The sequence below is a fragment of the Hibiscus syriacus genome, unplaced genomic scaffold, assembly GCF_006381635.1.
Source record: "Hibiscus syriacus cultivar Baekdansim isolate YM2019G1 unplaced genomic scaffold, ASM638163v2 tig00111834_pilon, whole genome shotgun sequence".
NCBI lineage: Eukaryota > Viridiplantae > Streptophyta > Magnoliopsida > Malvales > Malvaceae > Hibiscus > Hibiscus syriacus.
Window position 1 is genome coordinate 1194995 of NW_024063192.1, and position 16611 is coordinate 1211605.

The 16611-nt window shown below is 35.5% G+C and overlaps 3 protein-coding genes and 1 pseudogene across 4 annotated transcripts; 3 read left to right on the forward strand and 1 right to left on the reverse strand.

Annotated features, from left to right (window-relative positions):
- Window positions 1-3542: 3542 nt before the first annotated feature.
- Window positions 3543-7898, forward strand: LOC120171468 (CDPK-related protein kinase-like). Of its 2 annotated transcripts, none has more exons than XM_039179177.1 (11): window positions 3543-4144; window positions 5598-5728; window positions 5835-5876; window positions 5986-6094; window positions 6200-6278; window positions 6356-6652; window positions 6737-6849; window positions 6955-7059; window positions 7144-7206; window positions 7306-7473; window positions 7565-7895. In XM_039179177.1, the coding sequence occupies exons 1-11, from the start codon at window positions 3650-3652 to the stop codon at window positions 7703-7705; spliced, it is 1743 nt and encodes a 580-aa protein (XP_039035108.1). In that variant the 5' UTR covers window positions 3543-3649; the 3' UTR covers window positions 7706-7895. The 2 variants fall into 2 exon arrangements, with proteins under 2 accessions (XP_039035108.1, XP_039035109.1); XM_039179178.1 differs by lacking the exon at window positions 3543-4144 and adding an exon at window positions 5126-5458 and having other exon boundaries at window positions 5531-5728; window positions 7565-7898.
- Window positions 7899-9016: 1118 nt separating this feature from the next.
- Window positions 9017-11480, forward strand: LOC120171467 (pentatricopeptide repeat-containing protein At5g39710-like). Its single transcript, XM_039179175.1, is given in 2 exon segments — window positions 9017-9279; window positions 9281-11480. Coding segments are annotated over 2 exon segments (2235 nt in total). The 5' UTR covers window positions 9017-9075; the 3' UTR covers window positions 11312-11480.
- Window positions 11481-12413: 933 nt separating this feature from the next.
- LOC120171469 lies at window positions 12414-15182 on the reverse strand (annotated as a pseudogene).
- Window positions 15007-16478, forward strand: LOC120171565 (zinc finger protein ZOP1-like). The gene is made up of 2 exons (XM_039179244.1): window positions 15007-15197; window positions 16030-16478. Exons 1-2 carry the CDS (start codon window positions 15007-15009, stop codon window positions 16364-16366), a joined length of 528 nt encoding a protein of 175 aa, XP_039035175.1. The 3' UTR covers window positions 16367-16478.
- The last annotated feature ends 133 nt before the right edge of the window (window positions 16479-16611 follow it).

Here is a 16611-nt window from a genome sequence, read left to right on the forward strand (position 1 = left end):
TCATCTGTTATAACTGTTTTACCCAAAACCCAGGATTTACTCTTACTTTTTACCTTTAATCATTTCAAAATGGGATCGAATGAAGTCTAAAGAACAGTAATCTAATTTAAGGTTAAAAAACGGTAATCTTTAGAGTAATTAAAAAATATGATAAGAAAATAATATTTTAGGTTAGACACAATTTATAATATTTTTTATTGAACCGGAAATGTTATATTATTCGTAAAATTTTCGGTTGACAACAAAAAATATTATTTTCTTAATATTTTATGTTCAATCGAAAATATTAGAAAGACTGTAACATTTTAGGTTACGCTCAACCTAAAATGTTATGATTTTTATCATATTTTCGATTATGCTCTAAGATCGTTATTTTTTAACCTTGTATTAGAATCACCTCAACGAAACCAAATATTAAATAAAATAAAATAAAATATATAAAAATTAGAGTCGAAACGGAAACGAACAAAAATCCTCTTACATGTCCCTAATCATGAGCCAACCCAACTTATAAAATACATTTAAGTGAAAAAAGTTGGTGCATGTAAATGGGACCAATTACGGAGGAGAGAACATATATCTTTAATCAAATGCATTCATAGTTTTCCCCTTTAATGGTCAAAAAAACATTTTGATGAAAAGGATAAAAGCTGTTCATAATGATGGTATAGTTGTTGATTCATTGTTCATACTCTAATTAGGTCATTTTTAATTTTTTTTCCGGATAAACTACTTATTTAGTACCTAAACTATTAGTTTTGACTCGTTATAGTATCTAAACTTTCAAAATTTTAAAACAATATCTAACATTTATTTTTTGTTTCATTTTAGTACCCTACCGTTAAAAACTTAACGGACGGGCTGACAGGGCATAGCTCCGGTGAATGGATGACCAATTCGAATGATAGACTACGAGAGAATGACGAGTCGATCAATATAATCTAGTCTGTAGGGGGAATGTTGGAGTAAATCACATGAGTCAGTCAAGGAGTCCATCGTCAATTTGTGGAGATTGTGGTATTTTTCGTGCAGGCTAAAAATTTTGGGCTTCATCGATCGACGGATGTGACGGTCGACAACTGTAGACGTGGCTGCCAACGAGCCAATCCGTTAAGTTTTTAATGGTGGGACACTAAAATGAAACAAAAAACTAAACATTAGGTATGATTTTGAAAAAAAAATTGAAAGTTTAAATACTAAAATGGAGCAGAACTAATAGTTTAGATACTACATGAGCAATTTATCCTTTATTTTTCAGTTTTAATCTTTTAATTTTATCTTAAACGATAATAGCAAAATATATGAAATCAATTTTTTGTTATTTTCGTTATTCAATTTGATAATTGTACGTTTATTTAATTTAGTTATATTGTTTTTTTTTATTGTTTGAATCATGAACGAAATTACAAAATTTGAAAAGTATAAGAACTAAAATGGATCAAATTAGAGAATACATGGACTAAATCTTTAACTGATAATATAATATAAAATTTTACAATATATATGATTTCTTAACAACATACATAATTACTGAAATTTATAAATAAATAAATAAATAAAAACAGATTTAAAGATATGATTATAAGACAAGTGAATTAAATCCATGTTGATGATAATAATATTCTAACATAGAATTAATTAATATTTAATTTGTCAACGATGATGCTCTCATACTTGATAATTAATTATTTCGAAAAAAATATTAATTTGGTTTGAGTTGAATAAATAAATTTAATTTAATTTGCTGGCAGCATGTGCATCTATTGCAAGGTGCATATATTATACTAACAGTAATATTAATTTAACTAAAATTAATTAAATAAAAATATAATATTTTAACCTTCAACGTATCAAAATTTCTTCTAGATTTCGTCCTGGATTTATTAGCATCATATGTCTAATATATTTACTCTAACATATAACTAGGAATGTGTATTTAACTCGAACCTAGTCCAGTCCTATAAGGTTGAGTTATTGTTATTGTTGAGAATTTGAGTTTGGATCAAGTAGATTTTTTTTTTGTTTTGAAAATTCATGTTCAGATTAGATTTGAGGTTTTCTTTAAGGATGGGTCGGGTTTAGGGTAAACAATAACTGACTAGAGAATGATAATATAATAAACCGTTATATATTTAGGCGTAATTATTATAATACCCATTTATCTATATATATTTTTTCAATTATGTCCTTATTTTACCTAATAAAAATGAAAATTTTGTGTATTTATATTTATGTCGGGTCAAGTCAGATCGAATTTCAAGTAAGACGAAACTTTCCTAAACTCGAGTCAAATCAGATGACGAACAGAGAGGTATTATACTCGAGTCAAATTCGAGTGAATAAAAAACCCGACTCGTAACCGTCCAAACAAATAACTAGACCTTTGAACCGGTTTAGTTAAAGGACTATAGTCAAAAAACAAAAATATATTGTGGTCCAACTTAGTTTAGAGTACATTCCAAGGAGCAACTAAACCCTTGAAATCGAAGTAATCAAATTTGACAAACCCCAAAGTGGTAAAATGAAAGATGGGTTTAATCCACATTTGACTCACATGAGATTTAATAATGAGATGTGCTTTGCACACCATGGATTTGAGATGGGTAAAATGAAAGTTGTTGTTCGGTATTTGAAGCGGAATTATGGAATGTATATGACAAATGTTGTAAAGCTTAGGTATAGAGAATTGTTACTATAGATGTTAATGGGACAAGTTGAGTCGAATTTTCGATCAATTCGACTTAATTTGAGAAGCATGTCTTCTTCATTCGAGCACGACCCGAGTTTAAAGAGGTTTATCTGACCAGAACATGACTCTGAATTTCAGGGTAAAACCCAACTTTCGACCTAACCCAATACAAAATAGATATAATTGAAAAGTTATATATTAAGGGGGAAATATAGTAATTATTTTTAAATACATAGAAGAAAATCATACCACTTATTATCCGGGTTCGGGTCAAATTAGTTTTTTTTCTCAAATCTAAATTAAACCCTATCTCATTTTTAATAAAATTGACTCGATCAAATTACTTTTTTTGAAAAAATAAACTTCAATTTTATCGAATTGAATTAAATTAAAACTCGTCAAATTTAAATCGAAATTATATACTGAATTGGTGGTAATTATGTGTGCGCTAACTATAATCATGTGCATGGCACGTGCGTAACAAGTTTGTACAGCTCTACTTGAATCACCCTGGCTTCCGTCTTCATCCTCTTACAACGTTAAAAAAATTAGGATAAATTACACATTTAGCACTTAAAATATTAATTTTGGTATATTTTAATATTTCAATATTTCAATTTTTTTTAAATTATATTTAACGTTTAATTTTAATTTTATTTTAATATATCATAATGAAAAACTTAACGTATTAAAGTACTTAAATTATTAATTTCTATGTATTTTAAAAATTAATAATTTAAATATTAAACGTATAATTTACCCTTAAAAAAGTTATGAGACAGCAAAATCTCACTTTCTCTTCTCTGTATGTATAAATTACATTTTTTTTTAATTTGTTTCCTTCGTCTCCCTCCCACTGTTTGTTTCTCTAAGCCGAAAGCTTCCAAGATCTCTGCAGAATGCAAACATAATCACCAGTTTCTTGTTGAATTTCTTTATTTTTTTTATCTTTCCTTGACAATGGGAGGCTGTACTTCGAAGCCTTCAAAGCCAAATCCATACGGCTCAGGAGATAGGAATCAGCATCCTGCTCAACCTCAACCACCCAAATCTCCGCCGCCGCCTCTGCCACCGACCACCCCTTTCCTCCCCATGTACACTCCGAGTCCGGCCCACCCGAACAAACCCAAGACTCCTTCGACGCCGCTCAGGTTTCTTCGGAGATCGTTTCCTCCCCCTTCTCCCGCAAAGCATATCCGGGCGGTGCTGAGGCGGCGGAAGAGTAATAAGAAGGCGGAAAAGGAGGCGGGAATCGCGGCGGAGACGACGGATGCGGACGAGGAGGAAGGGGTTGAGCTGGATAAAAGATTCGGGTTTTCAAAGGAATTGAGGAGTAGGTTGGAGGTAGGAGAAGAAGTTGGCAGAGGGCATTTTGGGTACACTTGTGCTGCTAAGTTCAAGAAAGGTGAATTCAAAGGTCAGCAGGTTGCTGTTAAAGTTATCCCAAAGTCCAAGGTAACACCTTTTCTTCTTCTTCCTCCTTTTTAATCAATCAACTATTTTTGGTTTAATCACGTCCATGTATTTCTAAAAAATTGAATTCAAATTTCCAATTTGAGTGTTGAAATCTGTTCAATTTTTGTATCTAAGTGTTAAAATTTCAAAGGTTAGTGGACTTGAGACTTTTAGCAAAAGTAGAAATCTTGAGGGCAATTTACTGTTTCAGATCTTTTAGATGGATAAAATACTGGGTTGAATCCATTTATTACAATTACCATTTCTTGATTGTAAAACAACATAAAGTGGCCAACTTGTTTGTTTATTGATTTTTTTTTTCTGGGGTCAATTTCTTTGGTCCACCTGACCCACTTGGATGATTTGATCTGCTGAGCTTACCACATCTTACTTGGATATATTAAGTCTAAAATCACAGCTGGCTCTAAAAAGTGCATCTTTGCATCATTTAGTTCTGTATGGCTGGATCTGGATGGTGATGGATGTGAATATTGTATGATAAGAAGCTGTTGAAATTCTCCGGTATCGACTTATAGCTTTCTCTACACCTCTGAATCGAAAGCTGCTATTGGAGCACAGTTGTTCAATGGTTATGAATTAGACTGAATTATTGAAAAGATCATGGCCTCACCTGTAATTTTCATGCATAGTCGGTCAACTACAGCTCAACTGACAAAACGAATGTTTGTATTTTAGTTGATTGGTAACCATTATCTGGGTTTGGTACATGCAGTCCATTGAACCTTTAGATGGTAGATGAAACATTGTACCATTCATACGTAACTTAAGATTGTTCATGAGTAGAATCGTTTACAAATTAGACACAGCCGACAAAATCTTTGCTTCTGATCAAGACCTTACGATTTATGAGGTGGAAATTTGATTAAGTTTAATACGTTCTTGCAAGACAGCTTAAGAAGTTACAACATCTGTTGTATTTGCTCTCTATCCCACTTTCCTCTCATGTGTTAATCTTTGATTGCGATGTCCTGTTCTGAGATTGAGAATCAAATATCAGAGGAATCGGTGGGAATAGATTTCCCTTTACAACATGCAATAGAATAGAACTGATGAAAAAATTCTAAGGATAAGACTATTTTTTGCTCCCATATGACTGGATTTAGCAGAAGAATTATGTTAGTTAATTGTCCTTTTCCTAGTAGGAGTTCCACTTATTCCGGAAAATAGAGAACACGTGTTATGAAAATCATATGGTCGATGTACGTGGTTGCCATTTTTCTGTATTCTCTTCTTCACTCAAATTACAAAATGTAGTGTGAAGAGAACACTTATGTCTAGTTATCTTAGGTGTGGTTTGTTTGTTGGGAAAAAAGGTTATAAATACAGAAATTTCAACAAAGTGAGATTATGATATTGTTTTGTATTTTTCGTTTTCTCTCTTTTTTTCTTCCGTGTTTTTCTCATGACAAGTAATAGTATTTTATGTTGTCAGATGACAACAGCTATTGCAGTTGAGGATGTGAGAAGGGAGGTGAAGATATTGCGAGCCTTGACAGGACATAGCAATCTAGTGAAATTCTACGATGCGTTCGAAGATCATGATAATGTCTTTATAGTAATGGGGTAAGCTGAAACATGGACCGCTATTCATGTTATCTTGTTTTAGTTTTTCATGGCAATTAATCGAAAAGAGTCAATAAGATCCTGAGTAACTTATTTGAAATTACAGATTGTGTGAAGGAGGTGAGCTTTTGGATAGAATACTTGCAAGGTGATCATTCTACTAATATATGTATCTTATAATTTTCGGAATTGTTTATCGTTGTTCTCGCTTCTGCCTCGATGGTAGCCTCTAACTGGAAGGCTTACTATGCTTGTAGGGGTGGAAAATACACTGAAGATGATGCAAAGGTTGTAATGGTTCAGATACTAAACGTTGTTGCTTTTTGTCATCTTCAAGGCGTTGTGCATCGAGATCTTAAACCAGAGGTGGAGCAACGTCGCATTTTTTTAATATTTAAAAGCATAAGTACCGGACTTTTTATGTGTTTTGTTTACCATATCGGAATCTAAATTTGCACTTCTCTGGATCAGAATTTTCTGTATATTTCAAAGGAGGAGAACTCTTTGCTGAAAGCCATAGACTTTGGCCTGTCGGATTTCGTAAGACCAGGTTTGCACTCTGCTCGTTCAGCTTCCTTCTGCACAGCCTTGGGGATTCTTCTTTTCTAATGCTTTTCATATTTCCAGATGAAAGACTTAATGACATTGTGGGAAGTGCATACTATGTGGCCCCCGAAGTTCTACACAGGTCCTACGGTACAGAAGCTGATGTTTGGAGTATAGGCGTGATAGCTTATATTCTTTTATGTGGGAGTCGACCATTTTGGGCTAGGACCGAGTCTGGAATTTTTCGAGCAGTTCTGAAAGCTGATCCTAATTTTAACGAACCACCTTGGCCTTCCTTGTCGTTAGAAGCCAAGGACTTTGTGAAGCGTCTCTTGATTAAGGATCCTAGGAAACGAATGACAGCAGCTCAGGCTCTGAGTGCGTGCATCATTTTTACTCGTAATATTAGTTTTTGCTAACATCATTGTGCCAGAGTTACCGAACCGTATCTTCTGTTCGCAGGTCATCCTTGGATTCAGAGTCTTAGTAATGTCAAGGTTCCACTCGATATTTTAACATTTAGGCTTATAAAGACGTATATGCAATCATCGCCTTTGCGGAAGGCTGCTTTAAAGGTACATACACTAATGGGAAAAATTATTTTCCTCTTTGTACATTATCGAAATTGTTAATGATCTCTTATGCGGCTTGTCCTTTACTGAAATGATTCGTTCCTGCAGGCTTTGTCGAAGACATTGACTCCCGACGAACTCTTTTACCTGAGAGAGCAATTTGCCTTATTAGAGCCGAAACATGGTAGCATAACCTTGGAGAATATTAAGACGGTTAGCCTTTCGGTTCCCTAAAGAAGCGATTGAGGTGGTGTTAGATTATGCACCCGTTTTGATCATTTGATTTCTTGCAAACAGGCTCTGATGAAAAACGCGACAGATGCAATGAAGGAGTCTCGCATTCTGGATTTTCTTTTATCGGTATGAACTCGGTCGCCGTTCTTTCGATTCCTCGACTTCTTATATGGTTATGGAGTAGTTTATCCGAGTATCTTTTATTTAATTTCAATTGCATTACAGCTAAATGCACTCCACTACAGAAGAATGGACTTTGAAGAGTTCTGTGCAGCTGCATTAAGCGTCCATCAGCTCGAGGCATTCGATCACTGGGAACAACACGCGCGTTGTGCGTATGAGCTTTTCGAGCAGGATGGGAACAGGGCTATCGTCATCGAGGAACTCGCTTCCGTAAGTTTCGGGATCCTTTTAAACGTCAAATAACATTTCATGATCATAACGTCACATGCGAATCTAAACCGGCCGCCCCTGCGAAATTCAGGAACTCGGTCTTGGACCCTCGATTCCCATCCACGCCGTTCTTAACGACTGGATAAGACATACCGATGGGAAGTTGAGTTTCCTAGGGTTTGTTAAATTGTTGCGTGGTCCATCCAGTCGAGCCGTTGCAAAGGCGCAATAATCGTGCCACGTTGCCGGGAGACAATCCGACGAGCCACGGGCGTAAAACGGATCAATCCTTCTTCGGGGGGATTTGCTAGGATGCTCCATGAATCCAGTTTGAATCAAATTTATGTTAATTCTTGGAGGAGTTTGAGAGTTGTGGGAAACTTTGAAGATATCATTGGCAATGACGGCAAGCAATCACAATGTAGAGGAAACATATGGTTGAGCTTTTAGCTTTTGCCTCAATGGGGGCTAATATTCGTCTTGTTTCATGGTTTTTTATTATTTATAATTATATAAGTTTGATTTATTATATCATAAAAAGATATTTAACATGTTATCTGTTCCACTTCAATTTAGACTTATTGGGTCACTCTAACCCCTATAGTAAATCTGATTTATCGTTTTTGTCGCTATGATATTTTTGTATCAATTTAGTCATCGAATCTATTTAATTATTGTCTTGCACCTTAACTTAAGACCCTAAATCATATACCATAAACCTTAACTTAAGACCCTAAATCATATACCATAAACCCTAGAGACTAAATCTTAACCCTTAAATCCTAACTTAAACCCCTAAGCATTAGTGAATATTTTAAACATCGATACGATTGATGAATTTCGAGAGCCAAGTTGATTTGAAAATGTATTATAGGAATAAAAATAATAAATTGAATCTATTATAAGAAGAAAAATAACCCTTAAACCTTAAAATTATCAAAATAATTATTTTGGTACTATAATGTCTAAAAATTAAAAAAAATAAGGAGTATTTTATAGTTGTTAAATAGAATTCTGTTGTCATTTTGTTAAATTTGATAGATTTAGTTATTAATTTTTAAAATTTTAATAATTAAAATAATCATTTGAGAATAATTTATGGACTTCTAGTATATTTTATTTTGAATTTTATAAAATTATTATAAAATAATTATTATTTTTTTATAAAATTATTGTAGAATAATTATTAGATATATGAAATTTTTACACTAATTTTAATATTAATATAATCAATATATAGCGTGAACTAGTGTTAACACAATTGGTTGAGATTTAAGAATTTGAATTTGTAAGATTAAATACGAATCCTATCTTTTATTACTATTAATAAATAATTTGTAAATTCATATGTAAATCCTAATTAGGTCTTAGTTGTGTCCTTGGACTGGACTGGAGATCAACCCCTAACATAAATTTTTTTTTGTATAAAAAAATAATCATTATATAACATATTGATAAATTTAATAATAATACTTTTAAAAAATATTAAAACAATCATTTGGTCATAGTTTAGTGAACTTCAATGGCTTTTCAGTACTTGCTTCTTCCTTGAATGATTTAGAAAAACCTCTGATAAACCCTAGCTTTTGCAATTTTCCGGATATGTTCCTCCGGAACCTCCATATTCACCGTTCTCTCTCTTCTCTTCCGTCTTCCACCGACGCCTCCCTCGCTGACAGAGCTTTAACTTTCCTCAAACATCAGCCTTACCTGTTGAATTCCATCTCTTCCGATTTCACCCCCCAAGCAGCTTCGTTTTTACTCCTCAGGTTTCAAAACGACCAAGCCCTAACCCTAAAATTCATAAAAATGGGCTCAACCCCACCCGTTCTTCACCCCTCGCTGCAGATGTCTCGCCCTCCACATCCTCACCAAATTCAAGCTCTACAAATCTGCGCAGTCTCTCGCCGAAGACCTCGCCGTCCGTGCACCCGATCCGAAGGGAAATTTCGTCTTTCAATGCCTCAAGGAAACCTACCATGTTTGTGCTTCAAGCTCCTCTGTTTTCGACTTGGTGATAAAATCTTATGCCCATTTGAAATTCATCGATAAGGCTCTTAACATTGTTAATTTAGCTAAACTCAATGGTTTCATGCCTGGGGTTTTATCTTACAATGCTATTTTGGATGCCGTGATTAGATGTAAAAAGCCCGTTAGGTTTGCTGAAGAAGTTTTTGAGGAGATGATCAGAAATGGGATCTCACCAAATGTGTTTACTTATAACATTTTGATTCGGGGTTTTTGCACGGCCGGGAATTTGAGTATGGGTTTGGGATTTTTCAATGAGATGAAAAGAGAGGGTTGTTTGCCTAATGTGGTTACTTATAATACATTGATTGATGCACACTGTAAGTCGAATAAGATTGATTATGCATTTAAGATGTTTAGGGAAATGGCATTGAAAGGTTTGAAGCCGAATTTGATTACTTATAATGTAATCATCAATGGATTGTGTAGAGAAGGTAGGATGGAGGAGACTAACGAGGTACTTCAGGAGATGAGTTGGAGGGGTTTCGTTCCGGATGAGGTTACCTATAATACGCTTGTAAATGGACATTGTAAGGATGGTAATTTTCATCAAGCGCTTGTTTTGCATGCAGAGATGGTGGGGAATGGCTTGACCCCAAATGTCATTACATATACTTCGTTGATTAATAGTATGTGCAAGGCTGGGAATATGAATAGAGCTATGGAGTTTTTCGATCAGATGCATGTTAGAGGACTTCGACCAAACGAAAGAACTTATACTACTTTGATAAATGGGTTTTGCCAGCGAGGACTTTTAAACAAAGCTTTTTGGGTACTAAATGAGATGGTCAAGAACGGATTTTCTCCTTCGCTAGTCACTTATAATGCTCTTATTAATGGGCATTGTATGCTAGGAAGGGTAAAAGAGGCTTTAAAAATGATAGTAGTTATGGTAGGTGAAGGGTTAGCTCCAGATATTGTAAGTTATAGTACAATTATTTCTGGATTTTGTAGATGCAGTGATTTGGAGAAGGCATTCCAAATGAAGCGGGAGATGATTGAGAAAGGAATTAAACCAGATGCAGTTACATATTCATCACTGATTCAGGGTCTTTGTGAGCAGAGTAGACTTGCTGAAGCATGTGATCTTTTCCAGGAGATGCTGAGTGCAGGTGTGAGTCCTGATGAATTTACGTATACTGTGTTAATATATGCTTATTGCAGAGAGGGGGATATAAAGAAGGCTTTTAATTTGCATGATGAAATGGTTCAGAAGGGCTTCCTTCCTGATGTTGTTACCTATAGTGTGCTTATCAATGGTCTCAATAAACAAGCTAGGACAAGGGAAGCAAAAAGGCTTTTGCTCAAATTGTTTTATGATGAGTCCGTCCCAAGTGATGTCACGTATAATACGCTGATAGAGAACTGTGGCAATATTGAATATAGAAGTGCAGTAGCTCTTATAAAGGGATTTTGTATGAAGGGTTTGATGAATGAAGCTGATCGAGTTTTTGACTCGATGCTTCAGAGAAACCATAACCCTGATGAAGCTGCATATAATGTTATCATACACGGTCATTGTAGAGGTGGAAATATTCAGAAAGCATATGATCTGTACAAGGAAATGATGAAATCGGGTTTTCTTCCTCATACTCTGACTGTTATTGCACTGATTAAAGCACTATTCACGGTTGGCAAGTCTGATGAGTTAAGTCATGTCATAGCAAGCATACTTCAAAGCTGTAAGGTTACTGATGCTGAGCTTGCTAAAGTACTTGTTGAAATAAATCATAAAGAAGGGAACATGGATGTAGTTTTCAATGTGCTAACGGAAATGGCCAAGGACGGCCTCCTTCCAAAAAGTGGCTGAACTGCATATATGCTGGGGAAGGACAGGCACATTGAACCGCGAAACCTGTGAGCCCTGCTGAAGAGATCAAGGACATGCATGTTTTTTGCCATTTACATAGAGGATATAAAGGAAGCAGACTGATTGCATAGCTTTCCTGGTTTTTGCAATACATTAAAAAAATGAACCAAGCCGGTGTTATCTACAACTGTCAACAGAATAATGACTGGTATTCCTATTCTGGGATTGCACCACTGTTACTTACAGCAACTCAAGAGGTATTCAAGTTCTATTATGCTGTACATGTTATGTTGAATGCAAGCATGTAACAACAAAACTTGTGGAAAGTAATTCTACTGCATTTTGTTTGAACTACTTTCTGCATCATTTGTCAACCACTACATATATAGATACTCTGTCATTCTTATGGCTCCTTTGAAAATATTGGTTCAGTAGTTATGTAACTTGACAATCAGTTATATTGAGTTGGTAAAGAAGAGCATTGTGAACCTGCACACCCCTTGTGTGGACTCCAAACCATGGGCTGGAGCAAAAGTTTCATTAAGGGAGTGCAACTGCCAAATTTCTTGCAAATCCCTTGGCTAAGGGAAGAAATGCTGGCGGTTCATGACAAGGCACAAGTTACACACTTGTTGAGGAATCCGGTTTCTCCCACTTTAACAAAAGTCCAATGCGTAGAGGGCATACAACAATGCTGAACGTTCAAATTTGTAAAGTATTTGCATATTCATCGGCTGTGTTCTTTTTAAGACAAAAATAATGTAACGCTTAATGTAAATGTGTGATGTTGGGGGTTTCATTATTTGGTCAAACACCATCAGGTTCATTAGCTGCTTGAATCATATCCATAAGCCTTTATTAGTTCTGGTTTTCGTGATTGGGTTCACCTACTAACAAGTCTTTAATACGATTCACTGTACAAATAATAAGCAGCATTCTTACTTATACGAGCATTTTAGACTCTAATTCCCCATTTGTCAAGAGTGCAGAATGAAAAAGATCTCACTGTATTTCTTATAGTCAACACAATTCATTCAGGTTAATTCTTACAACATTTACCTCAGCTTCCTTCTAACATGCTTCGGAAGTATCTATTCAGGCATATTCGATTTCATCTACCCTTCATGTAGGCCAATGAAGATCCATTGCCTTTCCATGTGCCCTTAAGCCTGACCTCTTGTGGTGTACATCCAGGCTTTCCAGGTATTTATAGGCAAGAAAATGCTTTACGGATTCCCTCTTATGGAGCCTAAGCAACATATAATATGTGCCTATGCACTATGTTAGTATTCCCTGGAAATACACGAGTTAATCGACTGAAAACAGAAATCTTCAACCCGTCGACCAGTAGACAACAAAGATCATATAGCCAAATTCAAGGCTTGCACTTTTCCTAAATCACCAGGTTCTTGGAATTCACAACCATGATACACATATAATAATGATCAATCAAAAAGAGAAAACACTCTTGAAATAGCAAATGAGTCAAATGAGTATTGCTTGACCACTCATCCCCTTTTCTGGTGGTTTTGATATAACATGATAGAATAAGCAACCACGCCCATATTTCACTCGCAACACCACCACCAAAATTTCTGTCAATTAAAGGCTGATGTCCTAAGAACGCCATTGAAACTAAAAAGTGTTGTAAATTTAGTTCCCTCAACACATGCCCCTTACCAGTTAAATATACAACATGCTGCTAGTAACAACCAGAACCATCTCATAAAGACGTACATACATGCAACACAGGCACAAAGGGAATTCACAGGAGAATAAAGGCTAATGCAGATGAAACACAAAACGAGACAGCTCTCACAATTATGATTGTACACAAGATTCCTTCTACCAAATTCTATAGGGTTAATTTAACATGGCATTCGCATTTATGAAAATAAAGTACATCAAAGCAAATAACAATTTATCCAGCAAAAGATGATAAAATTATCAAAGGCACCAATTTATAAGATGAACTTAATAAGAGCAGTAATAGATTTGCAATGCCAGTTTCTTAAAATCAGAACATTCTTAGTTTTCACATTTACCAGGTTAGATTGCCACAGCAATTAATAATATAAGTGAAATCGCACATGTTACTTCAACAGGCAATCTAGTTCTGCTGCTTACTAAAACGAGGATGACAAATAAAATAGGCGTGAAACCACACATGTTATCTTAGCCAAGTTAGATATACTCAAATACATATTCGTACAGATAACACAAGGTTAAAATCAACCTCTTCTCAAAAAAGTTCATAACTTATCGGGAGGAAAGCCTTTGGTGCAAATCATCTGCCAATGCCTGTCTCAAACTTTCCCCGAAGTAATAAAACTGCTTCTCGCTCTCGAGCACCCTTGCTGGAGCCCCAGTTTCATCGGGATCCTTCTGAATCTCAGGCTCAGGCTCTCTTGCAATCTGACACAGATTATGCAACACACAACAAGCTACAATAGTTTGAGGTGCATGATTAACCCCACATTCAAATCTCGAAGAATCTTCCACCTCATTTTAAGTAGCCCGATCGCTTCCACCACAACAGACCTACCTTTCATCAGCATCCCATCGAACAAATTTTGAGCAGGAGTCCCAGCCCCATCCGGAGAAAAGGGTGTCATCAAAAAGGACAATAAAGGATAACACCAGTCTCCAACAATATAAGGCCTAACATGATGACCCCTAACATTGATCACCTTATCCCACACAATATCACCCGATGTAAGCCTATTATACAACAAACTATCCCTAAAATGAGTAGCATCATCTGCGCCACCAGGAGCTTTAACACAAATATCCCAGAAAATTTTCCTATGGTCAGCAACAACTTGAAGCAAAACCGAATCATACCCGTATTTGCATTTATAAGAACTCGTCGAATTCTGATCGAGTTTCAACCCACGAACCTTTATGGGGCTCCCATCGATAGCTCCACAAATGTTAGGCAGTGAAGTAAGCTCCTCAAATCCCTGGGTAGTCTCAATCAACCTTCTACGAGAACCCGGGATCTTAATGAACTCCGGGTAAAGCTTAGTAGCCAGGAGACGAGTCACCATGTTAGTGATTTTAGAAACGATGTAAGGGTCAAGAGAAGAGCGTGAAGCGATGGTTTTAGCCGAGTATCCATGGCAGAGACGAGAAAGCACCATGGCCACAGCATAATCAGAAGGAAGGGACAGATTCGAAGCGGCTATAAAGGGCTTGAGCTTCTCCACCACGGTGGTGAAAACCGGGTAGGAGAGCCCGTACAAGGACCGCCATTCGGCGTCACGGGTCGGGGCGTCCATCGACCAGATATGGTCAGTGGAGAGAGCGCGAAAAGCAGCGACGGAGAAGTGAGAGGAAGCTGAAGGAGGTGGAGAAGGCGAAGAATTGGGTTCCTTTTTCTTGGAAGATTTCTTCGAAGAAGAGGTGGCTAGGAAAGAGAGTATGGAGGCGAGAGTGAAGAAGATGAGAGGGGCAGGGGAAGAAGACGAGAGGAGAGAGGAAGGAGATGAAGGGGAAGGGGATGAAGCGGGAGGCGAAGAAGAAGAGGAAGGGGAAAGGAGGGAAGTGGTGGGATCGAGAGAGTTGTGAAGGTGAAGGAGATTCGATAACATCAACAAGAAAGTTTCATCCATCGATGATGAACAAACAAGAAACAACGAAGGTTTCAGATTTGACGAAAGAATTAGGGTTTTTGGGTGATTGGATTTGGGGAAATGAAAGATCAAGGAATTTGGGGATTTGGGAATCTGGGTTTGCTTTGTTTTCAACTGAATGTGAAGAAAAACATCAACTTTTTTACATTCAAAGCGTTATGTTTATCTCCTTCGCTTCTCAAGTCTTTTGCAAAGAACAAAAAGGAAACTTTGTTTCAGACTTCAGTTGAAGTAATAACAGGGAAGGGAAAGTAGATAAATAGTTTACATTAGGGATAAAACAACTTTTAGTTATTAAAATCTATGATAAAATATACATTTAGTATTTAAAGTATTAGTTTTAATCCGTTATAACATCTAAATTTTTAATTTTTTTAAAATTATGTCTAACATTTAATTTTTATTTTATTATATTGTCGTTAAAAACATAACGTGTGTATACTTAAATTATCAATTTTTATCATTTTAGTACCTAAACTTTTAATCCTTCCAAAAATTAATGTTAAAGTTTGAACATGTACTAAAATAAAGTAAAAATTAAAGTTTTTAATGACGGGTATTAAAATGAAACAAAAATTAAATTTTAGGTATGATTTTGAAAAAATTAAAAAATTATGTACTTAAATGGATCAAAATCGATAGTTTAAGTACCAAACACATAATTTATCCTAAAATCTACAATTTCTACAATTTAGTCCCTGGATTTTATTTAATTTAAATCAATTCATAAACATAAAATTTTTAATTTTTTATGATATAATATTATTAATCATGCTACTTGGTATATTTTTAATGTACCATATAATTAAAAATATATCAAAATTTTAAGTTTGAGTTTAAGAATTGACGTGGATCAAAGAAATTTACAGATTAAACAAATATGTTAAATTAAGAAATTAAAAAAATATTTTATATTCTCTTCAAAGCTATTAGAGAAAATCAGCTTTTATTTTTAAAATTTAATAATTTATTTAAAGTATGTTAAATAAAATTATTATGTTAGAATTAGATTATATAATAGTACATATTAAAATTTAGGGTAATTTAACCATGCAATTATCTGAAGTCTTAGTGATAAAATAGAATAGATCAAGCTTCATCTAATACTAAACCGAGCCGTCCTATTTTGAAAAAGCCGTCTCCAACTTCGGGGGCAGGACGAGTTGCAGATAGCAAGAGTGTTGCTGAAAGTAAAAACGAGACCGCACCCGGGCCTGTCCTTTCATCTACATTAAACCCCATGAGATCTGTTAATGGTGCTCAGTCATCATTCGCTGTTAAGAGAAAAAGACAAGACGAGAAGAAACCCTGGGCTGTATCTAAAGAAGAGGCAGCTGCACTCAAAGCAAGGGAAGCTGTGAAGAGGAGAGTCGAAGAGAGAGAGAAACCGTTGCTCGGCTTGTACAAGGGATCTTGTTGATACGGAATGACACAACCAAGAACCGTGGCTGTTCTTGATTCAAGGGGTATGCTTCAGCATGCTACTAAATTTCCTTTTCTTTCTCCTCGCAGTTTGGTGACTGAGGCAACTTAATTTGACCATATGCCTTATATTGTACGACTATTATCCCTCGATTGTTTTTTCATATATCCTTTGTTTCCATTGACTGCAGAAGCAAAATGTCCTTTAAGGAGAGGATGACACAACTTTGGCTGTATACTACA

Excerpts from the sequence above, each read along its gene's own strand:
- LOC120171565 (XM_039179244.1), top strand. The coding sequence starts at position 15,007 with ATGAAAGATCAAGGAATTTGGGGATTTGGGAATCTGGGTTTGCTTTGT. Across the intron at positions 15,198-16,029 it reads GTAATAACAGGGAAGGGAAA|AATAGATCAAGCTTCATCTA; the intron begins GTAGATAAATAG and ends GTGATAAAATAG.
- LOC120171468 (XM_039179177.1), top strand. The coding sequence starts at position 3,650 with ATGGGAGGCTGTACTTCGAAGCCTTCAAAGCCAAATCCATACGGCTCA. Across the intron at positions 5,877-5,985 it reads TTGGATAGAATACTTGCAAG|GGGTGGAAAATACACTGAAG; the intron begins GTGATCATTCTA and ends CTATGCTTGTAG. Across the intron at positions 6,850-6,954 it reads TGCGGAAGGCTGCTTTAAAG|GCTTTGTCGAAGACATTGAC; the intron begins GTACATACACTA and ends TCGTTCCTGCAG.